General features: G+C 39.3%; 1 protein-coding gene across 3 annotated transcripts in view; it reads left to right on the top strand.

Annotated features, from left to right (window-relative positions):
* Positions 1-21,875, top strand: part of ABCB5 (ATP binding cassette subfamily B member 5) — a 37,882-nt gene that overhangs the window by 9,851 nt on the left and 6,156 nt on the right. For 2 of the 3 annotated variants that reach the window (XM_015281858.4, XM_418707.8), the window contains exons 9-23: positions 77-201; positions 2,545-2,722; positions 3,231-3,344; positions 4,085-4,195; positions 6,617-6,742; positions 7,255-7,458; positions 8,315-8,485; positions 10,327-10,488; positions 10,707-10,943; positions 12,425-12,571; positions 15,679-15,783; positions 16,560-16,637; positions 17,708-17,791; positions 19,693-19,896; positions 20,697-20,797. In XM_015281858.4, coding sequence (XP_015137344.1) covers positions 77-201; positions 2,545-2,722; positions 3,231-3,344; positions 4,085-4,195; positions 6,617-6,742; positions 7,255-7,458; positions 8,315-8,485; positions 10,327-10,488; positions 10,707-10,943; positions 12,425-12,571; positions 15,679-15,783; positions 16,560-16,637; positions 17,708-17,791; positions 19,693-19,896; positions 20,697-20,797 — 2,147 coding nt within the window. The other variant, XM_040695442.2, reaches the window with a different exon arrangement.

Here is a 21,875-nt window from a genome sequence, read left to right on the forward strand (position 1 = left end):
GATCACTCTTATTCATCAACACAATGTGTATATCACTTCACTATGCTGCATTAACATAAAATTTTCAACTTTCCAGCTTCTGGCATCTCTTACAGCTAAAGAGCTATCTGCTTATGCCAAAGCAGGAGCTGTGGCAGAAGAGGTCTTGACTGCAATCAGGACTGTTGTGGCTTTCAATGGTCAGCAGAAGGCATTAGCAAAGTAAGCTTTTTGAACTAATAATTGTATTTAAAATATGGAAGATGTGTAAGACTCTGGGTTTCATTTTATTTTGGTTGAGGTGTGTGTGTGTTTGTTTGTTTTTTGCAGAGGCGAGGCAGTGAGATTCTCATTGGTGACCATTTATGCTTGTGTAAGTGCACAGCTCGCCTGGAGATAAGCATAACTAGTCACAGTCAGTAGAGGCTGTTCAGTGTTACCACTGTAGCATAGACCCAGATTTCTCTTCTGGATGTGATCTGGAGTCTAATTTAGAAATGAAAGTGGTGGGAAGGTTGTCTTTACCTAGTAGTGAAAAACAGCCAAGCATGTGGTTAATAGATGACTTTCTAGAACATGCACTACTGTTCTGATCCTTGATTAATGGCTTATGTTTAAGCCTCACTGGTTACTGGTCTTAAGTAGAATCGCATCGTTGCCTTTTATTACTGTAATGATTTGCAAATAACACTTGTTGGCCTAATGCAGTGTTGGTCCCAGTCACGTGGATCTAGTGACTTACCTTTTACAAGCCAAATGTGGCTAATCACAAATGCAATGCTTGTTATTAGATACATCTGCAAAATGAACGATAGCATTCACTATATAGATACAGGATGTCACCAGTACCATCCAGCTGGGAAAAGCAAAGCAGAAGACCTGGGCTGGGTGACCCATGTTTCTTCTTTCTCGACAGCATTTTGTTCTGCTCTTGTGTAAATTTGCTTACATAGTAGTCCTAGCTCAGGGTCCTACTGTCTGCTTCTGTACGTCTCCTTCTAAGGACTGAATTCTGGATATTCTATATCATATTCTGTTTAACTGGATTTGCTATGAATTTGCAACAATTTTGTGATGACTTACGTTTATAAAGTAAAGGGGAAAAAAAAAAAAAAACCAAGAAATGGCACAGATCAGACCTTCTTGGTCCTTACCAATATCTGAAAGTCCAGTGGTGAGAACTACTTCAAGCTACTTTTTAACTACTTTTTCCTTTTTCCATTGTTTTTTGGGTTTTTTTGTTTGTTTGTTTGTTTTTCCCCTGATGCCCCGGTAACTCAATGTCGCTGAGGTCTTTCCTTCCACAATTGTTCGCATTAAGTGGAAGAAGAGCTTTGGGACTAGTGGCTTTCCTAGGAATTAGTGTCTTCCCGTAGGGTTAACTAGACTTCCGCTAACGACTTTCAAACCATAGATTGTGACTCTTACATAACTCTTACATGATGACCTTGGAGTTAGGACCCTTCAGGGCACCATACTTTCACAATATTTGCATAGGTTGTCCTGAAAGTAAGGCCTGTTATTTATTTCCATGGAAGCCACAACAGATACAAAAGTGCACAATAACACTATTTGATAGAGCAAATTCTCAGCTGCAAAACACCATTTTTTAGGATAGTCACCACCATTAGCTGATGCGTGTGGATGAACTGGTCGAAACACTTTACGTTTGGTGGTGTAACAGCTATACATGGCTGACTGGAATGTGGCTTGTCTTTCATGTTGCTGTCACCACTGCTGAAACGTATCACCTGCTGCCTCACTGTGCTCACATCCACTAGTCAGACATTTGTTCAGCAAGAGCTGATGAATGTCAGTGGGTGCTGTTCTTTCTTCATGGAGGAATTCAGTTCCGCCGCTTTACTTCACGCACACTTCCATGTCAGACACCGTTCCGCCAGATGCCCCTCTGCTGCCATCTGTCTCGCAACAACAGCATGTAGCAGGGTGCTGGTGGGAAAGTTAAGCCTCTACTGTAATACCACCAGCATCTGCCTCTGATGTCCTGGGCCAACAGAATGAACTAAGATGCATTACTTTTGGAGCAGCCCTCTTATGTTTGCATGGAGCTTTCAGTCATCTTCTATTCTGGCATCAGAGGGAGTCCTGGCTTCTATTCATTTACCTGCCTTTATCCATAGTACTTGTTGTTTGTGTTTTTGTTTGTTTATTTCTTATTTGTAAATGTGGATTTGCCTTTGATAGATAATGTTGATAAACATTTTTCAAGACCTCCTTTTAAGGCTAAAGCAAACAAATTGCTCTAGTGATGTGTTGTTTTTTGTCATGATGATGAAGTCATGCTACTCAATTGTTTTCAGAGTGTGCCTTCTGTAGTGCTGTCATCTAAAAACGTAAACGACAAGATTAGATGATGTCAGCATGTGTCAGAACAAAATTACTCACAGGAATTCTATATCTGCTAGTCCTTTGTCAAAAATACTCTCTACACTATATGAGAATTTAATTGCTTTTATGACGGAAAAACCTTTTAACCAAAAAAGAGCGCAAGAAACACCAATCTGCACGGCATGTCAAATTAATGGTTTCCTTATCTATTTTCAGATATGATACTAATCTGGAGGCAGCTAGACATGTTGGAGTGAAAAAATCCATTACCACCAACACATCTCTGGGTGTTTCACAATTTCTCATTTTTGGATCCTATGCGCTTGCATTTTGGTATGGAACAAAGCTCACTGTTGAGGAGCCAGAAAATTATGACATTGGTCGTGTGTTAATTGTAAGTACAACAGTGCAACTTTAAAAAAAATAATAAAAAAAAAATCTGCAGATTCAAGAAACTTCTGTTACATAAGAAGTGTTTATGATCCCTGTTTTATCTAAAATGTCTGTAAAAAAAAAAAAAAAAACACCACCTATAGACTTCAAGTAGGAATCTCTCCACTAAATTTTGCAATGTTGAGGATCTCTTAATTTTGATCACATCTGGAGAGTAAAAGAGGAAGATGAGTTCTGTTTGTAGGTGATGATTTAAAAAAAAAAAAAAAAAAAAGGGGAGTGGAAGCCAGAAAAAGAAAATACTTCATGCCAAAAAAGCATATATGAAAAAAAAGATACCAATCGTTGCAGAAAAAAATGGGAGTGGACAGGAGTGACTGAAACACACCTTTCACTTGAACATTTAATTTCCCTAGAAAGGGTGCACAGGGCAGTCCTGGGTATGTAACAGCTTGGTGAGTCTGTAAGCATTATTAACATCAAGGCTTTTCTCTCTCTCTCCCTTGCAGGTGTTCTTCTCTGTGCTTATTGGAGCCTTTTCCCTAGGACAAGCAGCTCCCAACTTGGAGAGTGTGGCTAATGCGCGCGGGGCTGCCTATGAAGTATATCAAATTATTAATAAGGTCAGAATCTAAAGGGAAAAGCATTTCAACCAGACTTAAATATTTCACCTACTTTTTCCCTGATGTTTAAAAAAAAAAAAAAATCATCAGCTGTATAGATGGCCCACACTTAAATTCATATTGCTATTTGTATGAAGAAAACTACCTCATTATTTGTTACAATGAGTGTTGGGTAATCTGGTATGTGTATCATTATTTATAGATTAAGTCTTCTCTAGTATTAAGTTTATAGCTCCAGAGGGAAAGTAGTTATGGGACTGCAGGTTTTTGTTTTCTTGAATGCATATATGCACAGTTTGGGTGTTTTGTTTCTGGGTTTGTTTGGGATTAAATAGTGCTAATGAAGCTATATTAATCTCAGTCCTGCTGTTGTACAGCAATTGGATATCTGTGTATATAAAATATTTTTGAAAAGTAGAACTCTCAAATTTGTACAGAAATAGCTACATCATTCCTCTCCATATGGGTGTAAAACCCCTACTGAGCACTGTGTTTTGGCTACAAGATAAGTTTTTCAGTTACAATTCTAGTTTGTTTGTTTGTTTTTGCATTTGAAAATGCATCATAACTGCAGAATTAAAATCTGGTTCTCCTGCATTCAGCATCCTGCAAATAATCTCTTGCAGCTTTGCAGTGGTGTGATGCAGTGTAAGCCGTCAGCTAAGTACTGAACGATGTATCCAGCAGAAATAGTTCCTAAGTTAAGTAATGAGCAATTTATTTTCAAAACTTCTTTCCAGAAACGGCTTATAGATAGCAGTTCTAAGGAAGGCTACAAACCAGACAAGCTCAAAGGAGAAATCGAATTCAGAAACATCCATTTCAGTTACCCATCAAGGCCTGATATTACAGTAAGTGTTAATTTCAGATGTACCTGCTGTACTGAAATCTTGCAGCCCACATCTAAGATTCTTTCTCTAATCCTTTTGTTGGTTTTTTTTTTTTTTCATATGCTGAATGTGTTCCTATCTTGAGAGGTTGTGAGCTAATGGGGGGGGGGGAGGGGGGAGGAAATCCATAATGTCAAAAGATAAAGCTGTTTATCTACTACTGCTGGCTACCTGTGCACTATTCTTCTCTGCAGGACAAAGCTAAGAAAAGGTTTGGTGTTGCTCCTACTCTGAATTTCTGTGAACAAGATAGATGATAAACAAAATAAGGGTTTTCGTTGTTGTTGTTGTTTTTCCCCAATACTTGTCATTAAAACTCCCACACCTTACAGTTAAGCCTTGGAGTTGCTCTTTTCAGGCTCCTGGTTGTTCTGAATTGCTGTGATTTGCTGCATGGGGAAGTGACCTGTGAGATAGTTAGGCTTTACAACAGTATGCCTTCAAATGAATCCAATCTTGCCATTCCAAACATACATTAGGAAATCAAATGTTACTCTGGACAAGTGTTAAAATTGCTCTTCAATAAGCAAACGTTCATATCCTCTGCCAGCTGAACTTCCTCAGTAACTGTATTGTGCAGTGTTATTATGTTGTCATGGTGATCTAGTCCTGTGGTGATACAGTTGTGTATTGTTGGTTTATCTCTACCGTACTCAACAGTTTGTAATCCTTTGAAGACATTTATAATGGTGAAAGAGTGATTTGCCACAGTTCTTTGATGATAAAGAAACCAGTAGAAATAAAGATTTTGAGTGTCAACAATTGAGGGCTGAGTATGCCAACTGGCAGATGAGAATGGGGAAGTTCATATCACTGTGGCTGTTTCTTCAGATATGTCTTTTCACTTCAGTTATCTGGAGTCTGCCCCATCACACATCAAATTCTTTTCCAGAACAAAGCGTAGCAAAGGATGGACCCAGAGCTGGGCTCTCTGCCTAATTGAAGTCAGTTCAGTGCATTTTATTTTACTCTTGGCTCAGAAACCTGAGGTGACAGGGCAGACTTCATCAGGCCATTAATTGTTCTTCCTAGAAATACTCTCCAGGCAGATGAACTGTGTATTGAGCCTACAAGCCAAAGGGGAGGAAAATAAGGAATGTTTTGTCATCCTTCCCAAGTCTACTGAGTCAACAACTTTCCCTGCTAATAGCATTAATTATTTAATAGAGTCAGAAAGAAACAGCAAAGATGTCTAGAACTTATTAACTGTCTCCCAGGCAGTTGATGTAACACTGTGTAATCTTCCCTTTGTAGACTAAACTAGACCAGCACTTTTAAGGAGTCCAGCAATTGCCAGTTAATTTTGACAACACCTTACCTGATAAGAGAGTTAGAAATAGACTATTGGGTGGTTGTAACTATTTGCACCTGGTATTCAGAATGTACCTCTAGCTTGATAACGTAAGTATCATGATATCAGCTTCTGGAAGACACATACCTCACTGGTTGTGACACAGGGAAAGGAGAGCAATATTGCAACCATTTTGATCTCTCATTACAAAAACATGTGCAGGCAAAATTATAAATCAGCCTGGTATAAACAAGAAGTGTTCCCATGACAGCCAAATATTTTGGCAACAACACAGCCTTACTCATATATAAAATTGACATCTTTTGAGGTAAAATATTCCTAAATGTGAAAATGGCAACAAAGGTACCATTAATTTCTATTTTATCCTTAGTTTTTTGAGACTGTTAGCAATAAGGATTGAGATTTATTAAGGACTTTCCAACTATTACCTTGTGAGAACTGCCGTTTACATTCTAAAAATAGGGGAAAGCAGACTTGTTTCTCAGTAGTAATATTTCAGAGGTGCTAAACATCTTATTTCGAGGTTCATAACTAAATGTTATATCAATGTCTAAGCATTGGAAAGTGGGAAATGAGAACATAAGTACCCGAGTCTGCTGCCAGATCTCACCTATCACAGAAACAGAGCTATCAAGTTCAGAATACCAGGGATATGTCTATATTAGTTGGTATGAGTGTTCTCAGGCATTTTCCCAGGCACAGAAATGCAATTGTCTGTGCAAGAGGGAACTCTAAAAATGTTTCTTGGCATGAACTTGGTCTGTTCCAGTTATCAGTCTTTTCAAATAACTCCCAGGCTTTGTTTGGTAGCTAGAAGAGTCCAGAAACCATTCCCAAAAGACAGGTTGTATGTAGCCATCCTATTTCAAAAACTGAAACACTACACAAGCACATATGCAAACTCTTTCATGTCAGTGCCCCCAGAACATTCCCCAATATGCTTAGCTTACTGATAATGCTCAGCACTTAAACTATGCCCCTTTACCACTGCCTTGGTTACTGCTACAATTACCTTGATAGGCTGTTTTCTAATCAAATTTGTCAAACTGAGATATAATTTTTTTTTCTAGATCCTCAAAGGTCTAAACTTGAAGGTTCAAACTGGGAAGACCATCGCTTTAGTTGGTGCTAGTGGCTGTGGGAAAAGCACTACTGTTCAGCTGCTGCAAAGATTCTATGATCCTGACCAAGGAGAAGTGAGTGCTCTTAAGTGCACTGTGATTTAAGGGATTTGGAGGGGGAATGGTTGGGGAGCAACGCAACACACTAGTAAGACAAGCATTAGTTTTCCACATAGGCTGAATCTTTTGATTGTTGATCAAATCTGAGCATTTCTCTTCGTATGTATGTATTTCTTTGTGGGGTAAAGCACAGATGCAGAAGCAATTGTATAGTTACAACTGTGAAGACCATAAGACAATAAACTGTGGCATGGAGGCATGTAAATGGAGTAGGAAGTGTATAGGAAAGCTGGGAAACTCTTAAGCCAGCTTTGTTCTCAGACAGTATAGTTACTGAACAAAAACTTAATGTCCTTTCTGGTTATACTGCTCCTCGCCATTTTATATGTTGTACAGCGGATGGAAAAACTTCTGTTGTTACTTTTCCACCATTTTTGTCCTTGTAGCTGATAGTTAAGTAATAACTAATTGACTTGCTAAAAACAAAATGCATTTCCTCAGCTTCTGACATATGTTTTTAATCTCAGGTCACCTTAGACGGTCGGGATATTCGGACACTTAATGTAAAGTGGCTAAGAGAAAATATTGGTATTGTGAGCCAAGAGCCTGTTTTGTTTGCAACAACAATAGCTGAGAACATTCGCTATGGCAGAGAAGACATTTCTGATGCTGAAATTGAACAAGCAGCCAAGGAAGCCAATGCTTTTGACTTCATATCTCGACTGCCTGATGTGAGTTCTTGAACTTTTTTTGGAGTAGAAGAATGAAAGGTCCATTTATGCTGGTGTCTTGTTTCTGGTAGAGAGAGCATGAGAATTTAAGTTGTGGTATAACTGCCCAAAATACTCTTAAAAGCCTCCAGCAACTTTCACCTCAGGGACACTCTGCCTTTGTTTTGTTGCCCTCAAAGGATTTGTGCCTAAGTCTGGAAAAAATATCAATGTATTAACTGAGGAAAAGAGAAGCTGTACTACCATCCATGCTGATCTCACATAGCCTGGGAGGAGTTTGACTTTGAAAGAGAAGATGTAGAAATCCAAAACTTCGTCAGAAGCAGCCTGAGTATTCAGTAGGAAGCTGGAGAGGAAAGTGAACAAGTATGCCTTGATCCAAGGCTGGTTTTATTAGCGGAGAGCTTTAGCTTTCCAAAAGTTGATATTCACAGCTTTGAGCTCCCTTAGTAGTAGATGCTTTACAACTATTAGATGTGTGTGTATATAAATATGTATATGTGTGTACATATATGTAGTCCTTGGCAAATACAGAGATGCCTTTTATGGGCTTGTCATGGGAAAAACGTAGGATTTGTACCATTCTTAAGTAAACAGTGGAGATCAGGACTTTAAAGAAACATAAGTTCAAATATTGACATGTCAAGTGTGTAATGGGGGTAGGAAAACTTGGCTAAGGCCTAGACATATGGGTATAGTTGTGTGTTTGCCCTGATTATTTAATTTTGATTGTTGATTTTTTAAGTCAGCCAGTTAAAGGTATCTCTTGTCTAGAAACTGGGCGCTTATAGTAGCTCAGAGAAGGGTCATCTCTCAAAAGAAATCCTCACAACTTCTGTTTTCAACCTATTCTCAGAAATTTAACACCATGGTAGGGGAGAGAGGGGCTCAGCTGAGTGGAGGACAGAAGCAGCGAATAGCTATTGCTCGTGCCCTGGCAAGAAATCCAAAGATTCTTCTTCTGGATGAAGCTACATCTGCTCTAGATACTCAGAGCGAATCTGTAGTTCAAGCAGCTCTTGATAAGGTAAGAGTCATTTTATGGATTGGAGCTGTCAATGACCATAAAAATGGTGCAGTAGCAATTAAAAACTAACATACAGTTTTCAGAGCAGCTTCGCGTTGGAATCATGAACACTGGAAAACAAAATTTAGATGGATGCTACAACTGTGGTGTTAAAATGGAATTTAAAACAATTCTAATTAGACATGATTTCAATTGTTTTTTTTTTTAATGTTATTGCTGATTACTAAAGACATTCATACTCATGTAACTAAAACCTTTGGTTTTCAAGTCAGATGTTTTGTTTTTTTTTCTGTTGAAATATAGTTTGCATGTTATGAAGGCAAGGTGTGAGGATGGAATGGTCTTTTTCAGATAGAATAATAGAAATGTATAGTGTAGTGTCCTTCATACTGGCTCTCTGTTGTACAGTTGCTTCATAATTTTCAGAAAGTTCTCGGAATTGAGCCATTTTCTTTCTTTGCAGAAACTGAATGCACATCAGACCCCACACAGAGCAAAAAGCAGAGCCTGTTACTAAATCTCTGTCCCTCCCTTTTTTTTTCTTCTTTTTTTTTAATCTGTTCACTGTTCTAGGGCAGACAGTATTGCAGAGCAGAGCTGTCAGGTCATGGCTGACAGCTTTCACATTGCTGTGAAGTCAAGCACTAGAAGGTCTCTGCTTCAACTATAATCTAGTCTTCTTTTGCATGCTCTTTAATTCCTTGAGTCAATATTAACTTCTTCCGGAAGCTTACTGTTTGATTTAGTGGATAACAGAGATTGCCAAATTAAGGCAATTGTTCTATATGGTCTGTCTTCCCAGAACACACCAAAATGAACCCTGAATCATAACTTACTCATCTTTATGCAGCTGTTTGATGTTCATCAATGTAGTCTCTGAAGGGGATTTATGACTTTATTCTCACATTCCCTTAATGGAAGAAGTGGTGCTAACGTTAGTTGTTATTTCCACAACTGAGGAGTTACTAACCTCACAAATGCACACCACTTCTGAGCAGTTGTATGCAAATGCATATGGTATGATGTTTTCTGGATAACCTTTTATCTTTTTGAGGTATTTTGCTTATTCTGATCACAAGTCCCAGCTGGAGTGATTGAAGACTTTGCACTTCTGTATATTAGGGCACAGCATGGAAACCACCCAGATTTGACCTCCTGCAAAGGCTTGTAGTGACTCATGTCAGATCATTGACCCCCCTGTATGACAAGAATCCAAATCTGCTTGGAGCAGTCCATCTACTGAAGCTGTCATCTTCTCCACACCTTTCTTCCTGTGTTGGTGCACTGTACTTGAGTAGCAAGTAACTTTTGGCAGTTTCCATGGCCACACAGCATACTCACACAAATACCTTTCGATTTCTCCTTCCTCCAAGTCTCTGTCTGCTCCAGGCATCAGCAAGGAGGGAAGTCATTTCTCTGGCAGCTGCAGGCTGGCATGTGCACAGTCACTTTGTGAGAGCTGTGCCTACAACTTGGCTGCATGTGGGAGCTGCAGGGGGTTGGAGCATGTAACCTGCAGACTGATGCTTTGGACTCTCTAGCTGCAAAATTGAAAATGTATTACTTGAACATTTGAGAAGTAACTTATTTCAAAGAACTGGAAGAGAGTTTCTGGTAGTGACTAAAGCACCTTTCTGACTCCAGATGTGTTCCGCTACTCTGCAATTTTCTGTAAAGTCTTTTCAGAAGTCATGCAAATGTTACGCTTCCTAAAAATATATTTGTATGTATTTTTTCTTTTGTTTGGATTTTTTTGTATTATAAATGCCTAAAATAACTTTGATTTGTTTCAGTCATAGTTGTGCACGTTTTAATGTAAACTGCTGTTGTTTTTCTGCAAGGCTCGGACTGGACGTACCACTATTGTGATTGCACATAGGTTGTCTACCATCAGGACTGCTGACACTATTGCTGCATTTGAGAAGGGCATTGTGGTTGAACAAGGAACACACAGCGAACTCATGTTGCAGAAGGGAGTCTACTATTCTCTTGTAATGCAGCAAGTAAGGGGAAATCATTTACCATATTTATCCATTTCATCAAGCTGTGTCATGTCTTTTGGATGCTAGCCTATTGCTGTGCCATTACACACCGAAACATTTGGCCCATAAATATCAGTGGCCATTTGTTTGAAGCAGCAGCAATCATGAGAAATGATTTTTCACTCTTCTTCCTTCCTGCTCAAAATGTCTTCTGACCATATATCCTGAATCCTCACTAGAGCGGTAGCAATAATGTTCAAGATGATGGTACATCAGAAGAAGATGAAGAAACTGAAGCCGAGGAATATGAGGAAAATGACAAAAGTAGTTCTGTGGAGAAACTGAACCTTAAAGATCACTTTGAAGAACCAGTGATAACTGGGAGAGGCAGCATTCGTAGAAGATCCAGCAGATACAAGAGCAAGAGATCCTCTTCTAAGAAAAAGTCCTCTAAAAAGAAGAAAAAGGAGCTGGAGGTTGGTATTAAAACTTTCACTTTTAGTGATTTTAGTGATTGTATGCAAACAATCATAAAGCACCTAATTGTAATTATTTTTAGATAGCTGACATTCACACAACCCTTGCTCTGATCCTACCGTAGGCTGTACTCAACAGGTTGAGTATTTGCCCCAGGAATATGAGGCAATCATGTACATCTTACCAAAACTTCACTTCAACGCTATTGATGTAGTGAAATAAATGTGAAGTTGGGGAAAGTTGTGCTGTTGATTTGTCAAACTTCTTAAAAATAGGAACATTATTTCAGTGTCAGTGAAATTTTAATTCTATCCAATTAAAATGTGTTGTGAGATTTCAGTTGCAGGATTCTTCTTTCCCTTGTAGTACTCACCATTGCAAATACTAGTGAGTAATATAATCCATGGGATGTGCATACTAAGCTTTAATGCACTTTTGAGAATGATAGTGCATGTGTATCAAGAAGAAAAAAATATATATTAAGACCCTAAGGTTTTGTATTGTTAATAAAATAATTATCTTTCTATCTTCCCCAGCTCTGCTTTCCTGCAGCCTCTCAATCTCTGGCTCAGTATACACTCTCAAAATTGAATTCTGGAGATTTTCATTCAAATAGTACACTTTAATTGACCAGTATCAAGCAAGAATAAAAGTTATGAAATTTGAAAACCTTGATTTGTTGAAGTTGAGTAAAGCTTGCTGACTGCAGTTCATAGGAGAAGAGTTACAGTGATCTCTGGGTTAGGCTATGGGTAGGCAGGTCAAAAGAAGCTTAACTTTCCTATTTTGTACTGCTTAGATTGCACTCTAATTTGGCATTTGAAGCACTGCATAAAATAACCAGGAAAAGAGCAATTTACCATAACTCTGCCTAATATTTTGTCCTATTTCCAATATTTTCAGTTTTTGCTTTTCCAAAACTCCTCCTGTGAAGGCACAGACACTTGAATAAATCAGTAAAGCAGAACGAGGCATTTTTTATACTTTCAAATGAGATACAGACTAACTCACTATTATACATGCTTCTTTCATGCTCTTGGTGATGATGCAGATGACATCTATACTCAATTGTATTACTGCCAACCCACTAGCATTCAGCTGAACTGGAGGGTTTTTTTTCTTGGCTCTGAACAGCAAGAATTTTAGTTCTTTATAATGATGCAAGTGTTAAAGTTGCCATTCATGCTGACCAATCCTGTCTGACTTTCAGTGGACTGTACTGACCGTCATTCTCCCCTCATAACTTAGCTCTTTGTTGCATTTTTGCCTTCAAACTTTTACAGTGCTGTTGAAGTTCTGGAATATGGAGAAGCAAAGCTACAGATCTCCAGCATGTTCACTCACTTGGAGTGCAAAGAGAGGGCTTTCAGTAGTTTATGAAGACAGTTCACTACTCAAAACCTAATGAACTCCTGCTGCCTGGGGATTTTCATATTCTGCAACTTTCCAAGGAAAACTTGCAGTCTTCTCTTTCTTGTAGGAGGAAAATCTCCCTGCTGTGCCTTACACAAGAATCCTGGCTCTGAATAAACCTGAGTGGCTATATGTATTACTGGGAGTGATTGCTGCTGCTGTCTCAGGTGGGGTCCATCCTGCGTTTGCTGTTATATTTGGAAAAATCATTGGGGTAAGTTTTTGCAAATGGGCTGCAGTCTTGAACTTCATGCTCAGCCAGTATGCAAGGTTGGATGGGACTCGCTTGTGTAAATGTAGGTCCCTCCTAAAGGTATCTCAGATACCCAGTAGCACGTAGAAAGGTGTTCGGTGTCTGTTTAGACAATGGAATTACAAATGCTGCTCCAAAAGTAATACTTCCTATTCTATTATTTTTGCCCATGATGTCAGAGAAGGATGTTGGTAGTATGGCAGTAGACACTGAACCTTCCTGCCACTATTCCATGCTGTTTTGTTGATGTGTGACAGACGGCAGCAGAGGGGCAGTCTGACAGACTGGTGTCTGACATCGAAGTGAGTATGATACAAAGATATAGATTTGAATTCCCCTGTGCAGAAAAAATGGCACCCATTGATATTCATTGATGCTTGCTAAACATTTATGGAGATCAAATAGTGGATGTTAGAGCAGTGAGGTCATGAGTTTCATTTCAGGAGTGGGAACAGCAACATGAAAGACAAGTCACATTCTGGATTGCTGTACACAACTGTCATACCACAAAATGGAGAGCATCTTGATCAGTTCAGTGTGGATTATCACCAGGGAACTGTGTATGGAGCTGAGCTTCAGCTCCAATGAGTTGAAACTGATTGCGGCAGCATTGGAATATCACACAGTTTGCTCCATATGGATCTCACAAATGTTCACACAGCAACAGAAAGAACCCCATATTCATGTTTGTGAGGACCTGTTAAACAAATACAAAGCTGTAGGTAGCAGTCCTGGATTGCATTATTTCTAGTGACAAGATGTGCTGTCACCACCATGAGGCAGAGTCAAAATGGCAGTCTCTGGAGAGGCAACATGTGAATTCTCCATCAAAGAAGTTCAAGACACAGCCCTCAGTGGGTAAAGTGATGTTTTCTGTTTTTTGGGATAGGAAAGGAGAAGTCCTTCTGGGTTTCCTTGAACCTAGACAAACCACTGACTCTGACTGCTACATTGCAACACCGACTAAACTGAAGGCTCCAGTTGCCAGGATCAGGCCAGAGAAGATAACCTTTCTCTTGTCAGTCCCCACGCCAGTTAGAAGACCATGGAGCACACTGGCAGTCTTGCCTGGACTGTCCTATCACACCCATCATATAGTCCAGATGTGGTGCCTTCTGACTTCTACCTTTTGGGGCTGGTGAAAGATGGATTGTGTGGGCAACATTTCCCTCGGAACAGTGTTGTCATAACAGCTGTGGAACAGTGGGTCACCCCCACTGGTGCAGATTTTTACAAGTGTGGCATGAAGGCTTGTCAGGTCCCCCCCATAAGGGGAGGGAAGGAGGGACTAGATTCACAAATACCACTGGTCACGTTAAGGTAAAGCAATATGCAGCGGTCCACATGCAATCATCAATTTTAATGAGTTTCCATATGCTACAATTATCACAAAATATCAGCACTCTAGCACTTATAAACTATCTTAAGCTGTGCGGCTAAACTATACAGCTTTTAAGGAAGCAGAATAAGTCTCATAGTTATTTAACAGTTTTACAACTTAACAGCTTTACGAGAGAGAATAATTTTTAAGAAAATGAAATATGTCTTGCAGTTACTTAATCTTATGACAGAAAAATAATGAAAAGAGAAAACTGAGGAAAGCAGAGAAGGAACAAGAGTGAGAAGGACAGGAAGAAGATTGATCACCAGCCTGTTCTGAAGGTCTGTTTTGAGGAATTCCAGCATCAGCCTGAGTACTGGAGAAGGGATAGGGAGGTTGAGCATGCTCATCTGGAGGTCGTAGTCTCAAACTGGCAAACAGCAACAATGACCATGAAGAACGTATGGGGTGCCTCTCAGGCATCCTTTTATGCCTGCTGGGTTTTCAGGTGCACTGTCCCAAGGTTGTAAACAAATGAGTTCGCAATACCAAGTTTGTCAATGATAAGTTTGAATCAAAAACTTTCTCACAGGAAAGGTAGGTTGTTCTTTCTGCAAAGCAAGACTATCATGTGAGAGAACAGGATCTCATACTCACTGATATCAGCCTTCAACTGGTTATCATGCTGGTGGCCTTGCACTACAAGTGTTTGAGACACACCAAGCACGCCCCAAAAAGTCAGTGTTTTTTGCTGATCCTTATACAAAGCTCTCGTTCATTGTTGGTAAAAATGCATAACTAATGATGGTGACTGTTGAAAAATAGTGTTTTGTAGCTGAGAATTTGCTCTATCAAATGATGCTATTGTGCTCTTTGCATCTGTTGTAGTTTCCATGGAAATAAATAGGAGGCATTACTTCCAGTGCAACCTACATACATTCATTACTGTTTGGGGAAATTGTTTACTGGTATTTTCCTGATTTTTGTTTGTCTTCTCCAGTTCTTGCATGTTTGGATCGGAACTTCTCTCTAACTGAAACGTTTTGTGTATTTTCCAATCCCCTTACATTTTGTATAAAGCATGTCTGTCTTCTAGGCCTGCAGCTGGTCTTGTAAATCTGTTAGGTTTGCTTCAGTGGTGTTCGCACCCTTTGCTTAAGCTTGCCGCTAGAGCTTTTGGTATTCTTTTTGGTTTTTACTTAAATTCTTAGAAGATACTTCAAATAATTCTGAAAGGCACTGATAACAGACTTTGTAAACAAATTTCTGCTTCTCATTATGAGGGGAGGGGAGTCTTCTGTGCATTTCCTACCTCAAACTTTGAAACTTACCAGCACAGGTACAGTGACCATCTTGGAGACAACTGGAAAGAGAACCTGAAGGAAAATGATAAGATTTCCAGGCAGCTTGATGGCTGATGGATTCTGTTGCTCCAACAGACAAATCAACTATTTTTTTTTTTTGTTGGAAGTTATCCTCTAGAGGTAGGGTGCAGTGTGACTGCACTTGGCTGACAGAGGAAAGGATGAATATCTGGAGCTGGTGGAATGACTTAGTGAGATGTAAGCTAAACGGAAAGCTGGAATGTCTTCTGGCCTTCAACAGAAAATTGAGTGCAGTCTGATTTCAGAATATATGCCATGAGAAATTAAAGCAGACAAGTTTCTTGAGATGAAGGTTGGTTTATGTAGCTGGCAGCCACTGCATATGTATTCATTTTGGGTTTGTTTTTTTTTTTCTTGCACAGGCTTTTCAAGAAAGAGATCCAGAAAGGAGGAATAAAAACACTTTGGTGCTTTCTCTAATGTTTCTTTTACTTGGAGTGATTACCTTAGCAACATACATAATCCAAGTAAGTGTCACTATGCTGAAATGTTAGAAGTTCTTAACTCTCCAGTAGACTACAGGTATAACTCATATCAGTGCACTTTGAGAAGCAAAACATCACGCAGAGCTTATGAAAACATGCACAAGTGCCAGGGCTGTTCCTGAGATGCATGATTTGTATTGATGTACTTACTTAAATATATGGCTATGTTTTCTGTTGGTTTAAATAAACACAGCTCCACTGAAGGCAGTGTGGATTCACAATGACTGAAAACGTTGCGGGCCAGGCCACAAAAGTCAAAATCTGACATTTCTAATTGACAATTTGCAGACTCTTGCAAAGTAAATATAAAATAGACTCTTATCCTTGCAGAAAGCATTTCTCATTCCATCAAAGAAATACATAATTTGCTGTCCTCTTACTACTCTTTCGTAGCTCTCGGGGAATACTGCATATTGATGTCCATACCATAAAGTGCGTTGGTACGACTGTTGCAAGTGGATGCCTCTGGCAGTGGTTGGAACAGAGGCCAACAACTAGATAAGCTGATTTATCCTGTAGTGCTACCGAGGCATATGAATAAGGCATTACAGCCAAGATCCTGCCTTCTTTGTCATGTTGCTCCCTTTCTGTGGAAAAACAGAGTTTTAGGTTCCAGGAATGTGAATGGCACTCTTCCCAAGACTTACACATGCACAGAAGGTTGTAGGAGACTTTTTGGTGTAATTGCTTTTATTGTGTGGCTTTATAAACAGAGATGAAGCATCAAATGAGAAACTGTGACTGTTTTTTCCCTGCAGGGATTCATGTTTGGAAAGTCTGGAGAAATACTAACAATGAGACTACGTTCTTTGTCCTTCAAAGCATTACTTCAGCAGGTATGAATTATACAGCAAGGGTATCGTGAGAGCCAGATGGCTTTAGCAGGGCTTGCAAGGTACTTGTACTTGTTCGCTTACAATTGTGCAATCTGGAGAGAAAAAAAAAATAGTCTCTTCTACCACTAGCTTAGGAAAAAATACAACTTTTCTGAGTCTTCTCTTCCACATGCAACTCAGCTCTGCTGCTGCAAATAGTCTAATTTTGAAGTACTGTCATTGTAAACATGCACATCTCTCACATGCTAATGTACACATGGTTTGCAGCTGTTTGTGTTCAGCCAGATTCCTGCAAGGATGACCAAAAATTTAATTTCCACTTTCTTGAATGGTTATGATGCAAGTATACAACATGTGGACTTAACTCTATAGGTTTAAATTTATGTATTGCAATACATAGCAAATAGGCAATCTGGTAAATTTTTAATGCAAAAATTCAATTTTCCCTATTGCATCAAGAATTAATTGAGAAGAGTGAAGTTACTTGTATTAAACCCTTCCTGTTAATCCGTTCATGCAACTTCACGTTGCTTGCATAGCAGTCTTGAGAATGCACAACTTAATGCACCGTGCACCCACTGGGGACATCTGGCAAGAGCCTGGTTGTTCACAGAATCATCTGAAAGGGAGTAGGTGAGGGAAAATTCAAGTGATTGAAAATAACACCCATAGCCATTGGAAAAACCAAGAGAAAGTAAAACCCAAATCTACAAATATGCAAACTTGCAACCTATAAAAAGAGGATATTAACGTCTCCAGTGAAAGGATGACTGGGTAGGAAGGGATTATAATAAAACTTGCCTGACATTTGGAAGAACTTTACATCACTTTTACATTAATAACACTTTTATTGTTATTCTGCAGGGAATATCTAATTTTTCACACTCTTAAGTTTCTTCCTTTACTTGGAGAGTTATTATTAGTAGGTAGCCATCACTGATTTGTACTTCCATTTCCCTTTATGCTACCTGATCTGGAAACATTTAGTCATTGTACCAGTAATCCTGATTATCTGAAATGTTATAAGAGCACATGGGTTTGTAAAACAAAAATGTATAACTACTTTTTAGGAGATTGGATGGTATGATGATCAGAAAAATGCTGTTGGAGTTCTGTTAACTCGACTTGCTACAGATGCTTCCCAAGTCAAAGGGGTATGTTGATTCTTTCATGCTTGTTTTTCTTAGTATTTTTTTTCTTTACCAATATTAATTGCCATTGGCAAGGGATGCTGAGATTATTTCAGAATACAGGGTAGTACATCTACCCCCCACAGACTGATGGATACATTTAAATATCATGCTGTTGACACCGTAGGAATGATTTCTGACTGATAATTTGAAATCTATTAAAAATGCAGCAGATACTCATGACTTTTTATTTCCCCCTTTGCATATCTTTAAGCGTACAATTGTAGACCATTTCACCATGGAAGGTGAAATCTGTGTGTGTGCTGAGGACCAGACTTGGTGGACCCCAGGTTTTAGCATCAGATACTGTGTATCATTGGGGTGACTTGAAGGCTACAGCTGCAGATGCTGTAGACCCTTACTGATGTTAATGAAGACGGTTCTTCCTGTCCCTTACCAAACATGCTTCACACACAAGGAGGCCAAATGGGAAGAAATGACATAACATTAATAAAGAACACTAGAGAAGGAAATACCCAAGAGAGGAGATGACTCAAGGTACTAATTTTGAACAGGAGGGCTGTGGACATGGGCAGGGGAACATGGCAAATGATGCACAGTTCCAGCACCTACTTGGACTTGGAGGAGAGACGTTTACTATTTTCAAGATGATTTTGTTTCTTTCAAACCTGTAAATCCAAAACTCCTTAATCCTTGCATTTTTCATTGTCAGTAGATTTTTGTTTGTTTTCTGTCCTCCTTCCTTATGGGCTAATATTATTAACAGCCTTTGACAAAACTTAGTCATTTGTGTTGTTTAAAGTTCGAATTTACTTAAGTGGCATTGAACTACATCACCATGCAGGGCGAAAGTAGAAAAAACAGGTACATAGGGTCATCTGACTACAAAAGCCAACCAAGGGCATGAATTTTTCTCCAAGGCTAGTGTGTTCTCTGGAGCACTCAGTGTGTCAGTAAGTGCGTGCTTCGTGCTGTGCTGGCTGAAGTTTCCAAATCCATCTTTATGTGCAGCCCTTGGAACATATGGCAGCAATTCACCTTGGCATTGGTTTAATTATTACTATTTTAAATTGTATTGAACAAGAAAAGTCTTTTTAGGGCAGGAAAGTCTTTGGCAAAGGAAAAGAATGTTGTTTCCTGCCCAAGGATTTTTGTTTTTTCCATCAAGCCAAATTGTGGAAGATGAGCTGTTTCCACAGGGCTGTTTTCAAACCTTTTTTCTTCTGCATGTCAGAACCCATCCTGATGCTGGATGCAAATTATGTCTCTTTTTGAAGTCTCTAGATGAGAAGGTTATACAGGCTGGGAGAAGATAGGAATTCTTCACTATGAGTTAGTATTTTTTCCACTCATTACCTGCTGAGATAAAACATTTTTGCAGTGTGGCCAAATTGGGTTTGGGTTCCCAGAAAAAGAGTAGATGCAGCAGCACAAGGACCTGAGGATGAGTGGTTTCCACTTCTGCTGGTGGGATGGCTTACTGGATGGCTATCAATGGAACAAAACTCCACTAACCTAAAGCTGGGCCTCCAGCCTGCTTCCCTGCAACAGTGCTGCAGTCGCCTGAGCCTGGGTTAGTGAAAGAGGTCTCACTGTGTGTGTGTGTGTGTGTGTGTGTGTGTGTGTGTGTGTGTGTGTGTATGACAGTATGTGTATTTCTTTAGACAATTGGCACGAGCAACTCTTCAGACATCCTTAACCTTACTTGAAGACCTGAATGCTGGCAGATAAGAGGAATGTCGAGGAACTGTTACATAAGTAGATGCACAATGTCAGTGCATGTTACCACTCATGATCTAGTTTTCCAGCTGAACTGCTGGCCTTGAGTAAATAGTAATTTCAAGTGGTGATATAACTAACAAAATCTAATGATGGATATTTTGGGGTTTCTGGGGTTTTCTTAGGCAACGGGAAGCCGACTTGGACTGATGACTATGACTGTCTTTACCCTTCTGACTGCCATCATTATTGCTTTTGTGTACGGCTGGCAGCTGACTTTGCTTATCCTGGCCTGCATTCCTTTCGTTATTGCTGCAAATGCTGCAAATGTTAGCTCTGTGTCTGGTCATGCAGCAAAAGATCAAAAAGCTTTGGAGGAGGCTGGAAGAGTAAGTTCTCCAATTTTAACTACAGGGTTATGGTGTGAGATCACTTTTAAGGACAACATTATTGCTATATTACAGCTGACTCAATTATCTAAGATAAATGAAGTGGAGAGAGGAGAGGGCAGGATGGGGGATGAAGGGAATGTTTATATATCCCTGAGGAAAGCAAAACATAGATAACATAAAACATCTGTAAATAAAAATGCATTTGAATGCCTCCATAGCAGATTTCTGGGCAAGAGCAGCTGTAACAGCAGCAGCCCCAGTACTGCTATGTTTTGGGCTTGTGCTGTAGCTAGGGCTCAGCCACCAAGCACCAACACAACTTTTTTTTAATTCCATCATAAAATGCAAACTATTTATGTACATAAGGGGTGTAGGGTACTGCCTTCATTTACCTGATAGTGCTTTTCCCAGAGGCAGAATTGCTCCATGAAAAAATTGTCTAGATGATTGGGGTTTATTCTTATTACATTGGGTTTATCTGGTGGGATTGCAACTACTGGATAGGGCGAGGGCTGCTGACACTCCCTGTGTCCTGACCCAAAGGTTCAAAACTGAAGTACCTTGTCATCTTTAGCCTCCCCTTGTCTTGTACTCACCTGAGGGTGAGTAATTTCACTGCTGTAGGCTTCAGTTCATAACAGACCTCAAGCTCTTTTCCTCAAGTAAATACTTCCTGATCTAAACTAATGAATGTTAGAGAAGATCAGATATTTGGGAGATATGTCTTAGATTGAGGTTGTAAGAAATTACTTTTTTTTATTTTATGTATTTATTTCTTTTTTAATCTCCCAATTTAGGTTTCAACAGAATCAGTTGAAAATATAAGAACTGTCGCTTCATTGACCAGGGAAGAAGCATTCTATGAGAAGTACATAAACAGTCTGAACGGTCCATATAGGTGGGATCTTTTTTCTTTAATTCTGTTCATTAAACATTTTAAACCTTTCACTTTGTTTTAAATACACTTCTTGCAAACTATCCGATACCCACAAGATTGGGAAGGGCATTCTTTTCCATATGTGTGACATTTTTTTTGCATTAGTTACAATAAAGTGTGCTTTCTTAGATGAAATGTGGAGAAAAACATTTGCAAGACTTGTCCTTTAGTTATTTGAACACTTTATAAAGTGCATTTTCCTGATGCTTTACATAATATCATTTGCTTGTGCATGCATAGAATGTAAGACATCCAATGTACTGAAATTGAGTGAATAGATTAATTAGTATTAACTAAGGAATGGACAGTCAATTCACATACCATGCCCATTATAACACAAAACAGTTGTATTCTATTTGTGAGACTTTGAAACCTCAAATGAACTTCATATATTTCCTTTGAGCCCCTGTGTGCCACTGACATCTCTTTGCTGAAAGATGTTCAAATCAAATCACCAGGGATGTCAGATTTTTCTAACTTCATTTCATTTAAACAAAATAAGATCTGATTTATTTTTCCCTCCTTTGAGGTAAAAATATAAAAGATGGATTGAAAATTATGCACTGTATAAACTGCCATCATCCAAAATAGTGTTAAAATTCAATATCTGGCAAACTAGTATTGCCCAAGATGTAAGCAGTATGCTTGCCTGGACTGTCAGAGGTCTCTGATTTACTGCTCAGGCTGGAAGGAGGATCTCTGCTTCCATAATGATCATTCTAGACCATGAGGGCAGAGTCCTCCTGACTGATTCAGTGTGTGCTGAATTAGCTACACCAAATGAAACCTCTCTAGAAAGACAAATCGAGGGAGGCTTATTCTGAATCCTTGCGGGAAAACTCAGCAATATGTCCCTGTTCCAAACTGGGATAAGAGGTCTCTGCATGTATGGGAAGGCCTGGCTGCAGTCTGCAGGCAGCCCTTAGGCTGGGCTGAAGCCTGCCCATTTCTCAATAACTACTACATATGACCCAGCTTATTAAAATGTGTTTTTTTAAATCTGCTCCAGTGATCTGCCCTGCTATAGGAAAGCAAAAGG

This window comes from Gallus gallus, chromosome 2 (genome assembly GCF_016699485.2).
Source record: "Gallus gallus isolate bGalGal1 chromosome 2, bGalGal1.mat.broiler.GRCg7b, whole genome shotgun sequence".
NCBI lineage: Eukaryota > Metazoa > Chordata > Aves > Galliformes > Phasianidae > Gallus > Gallus gallus.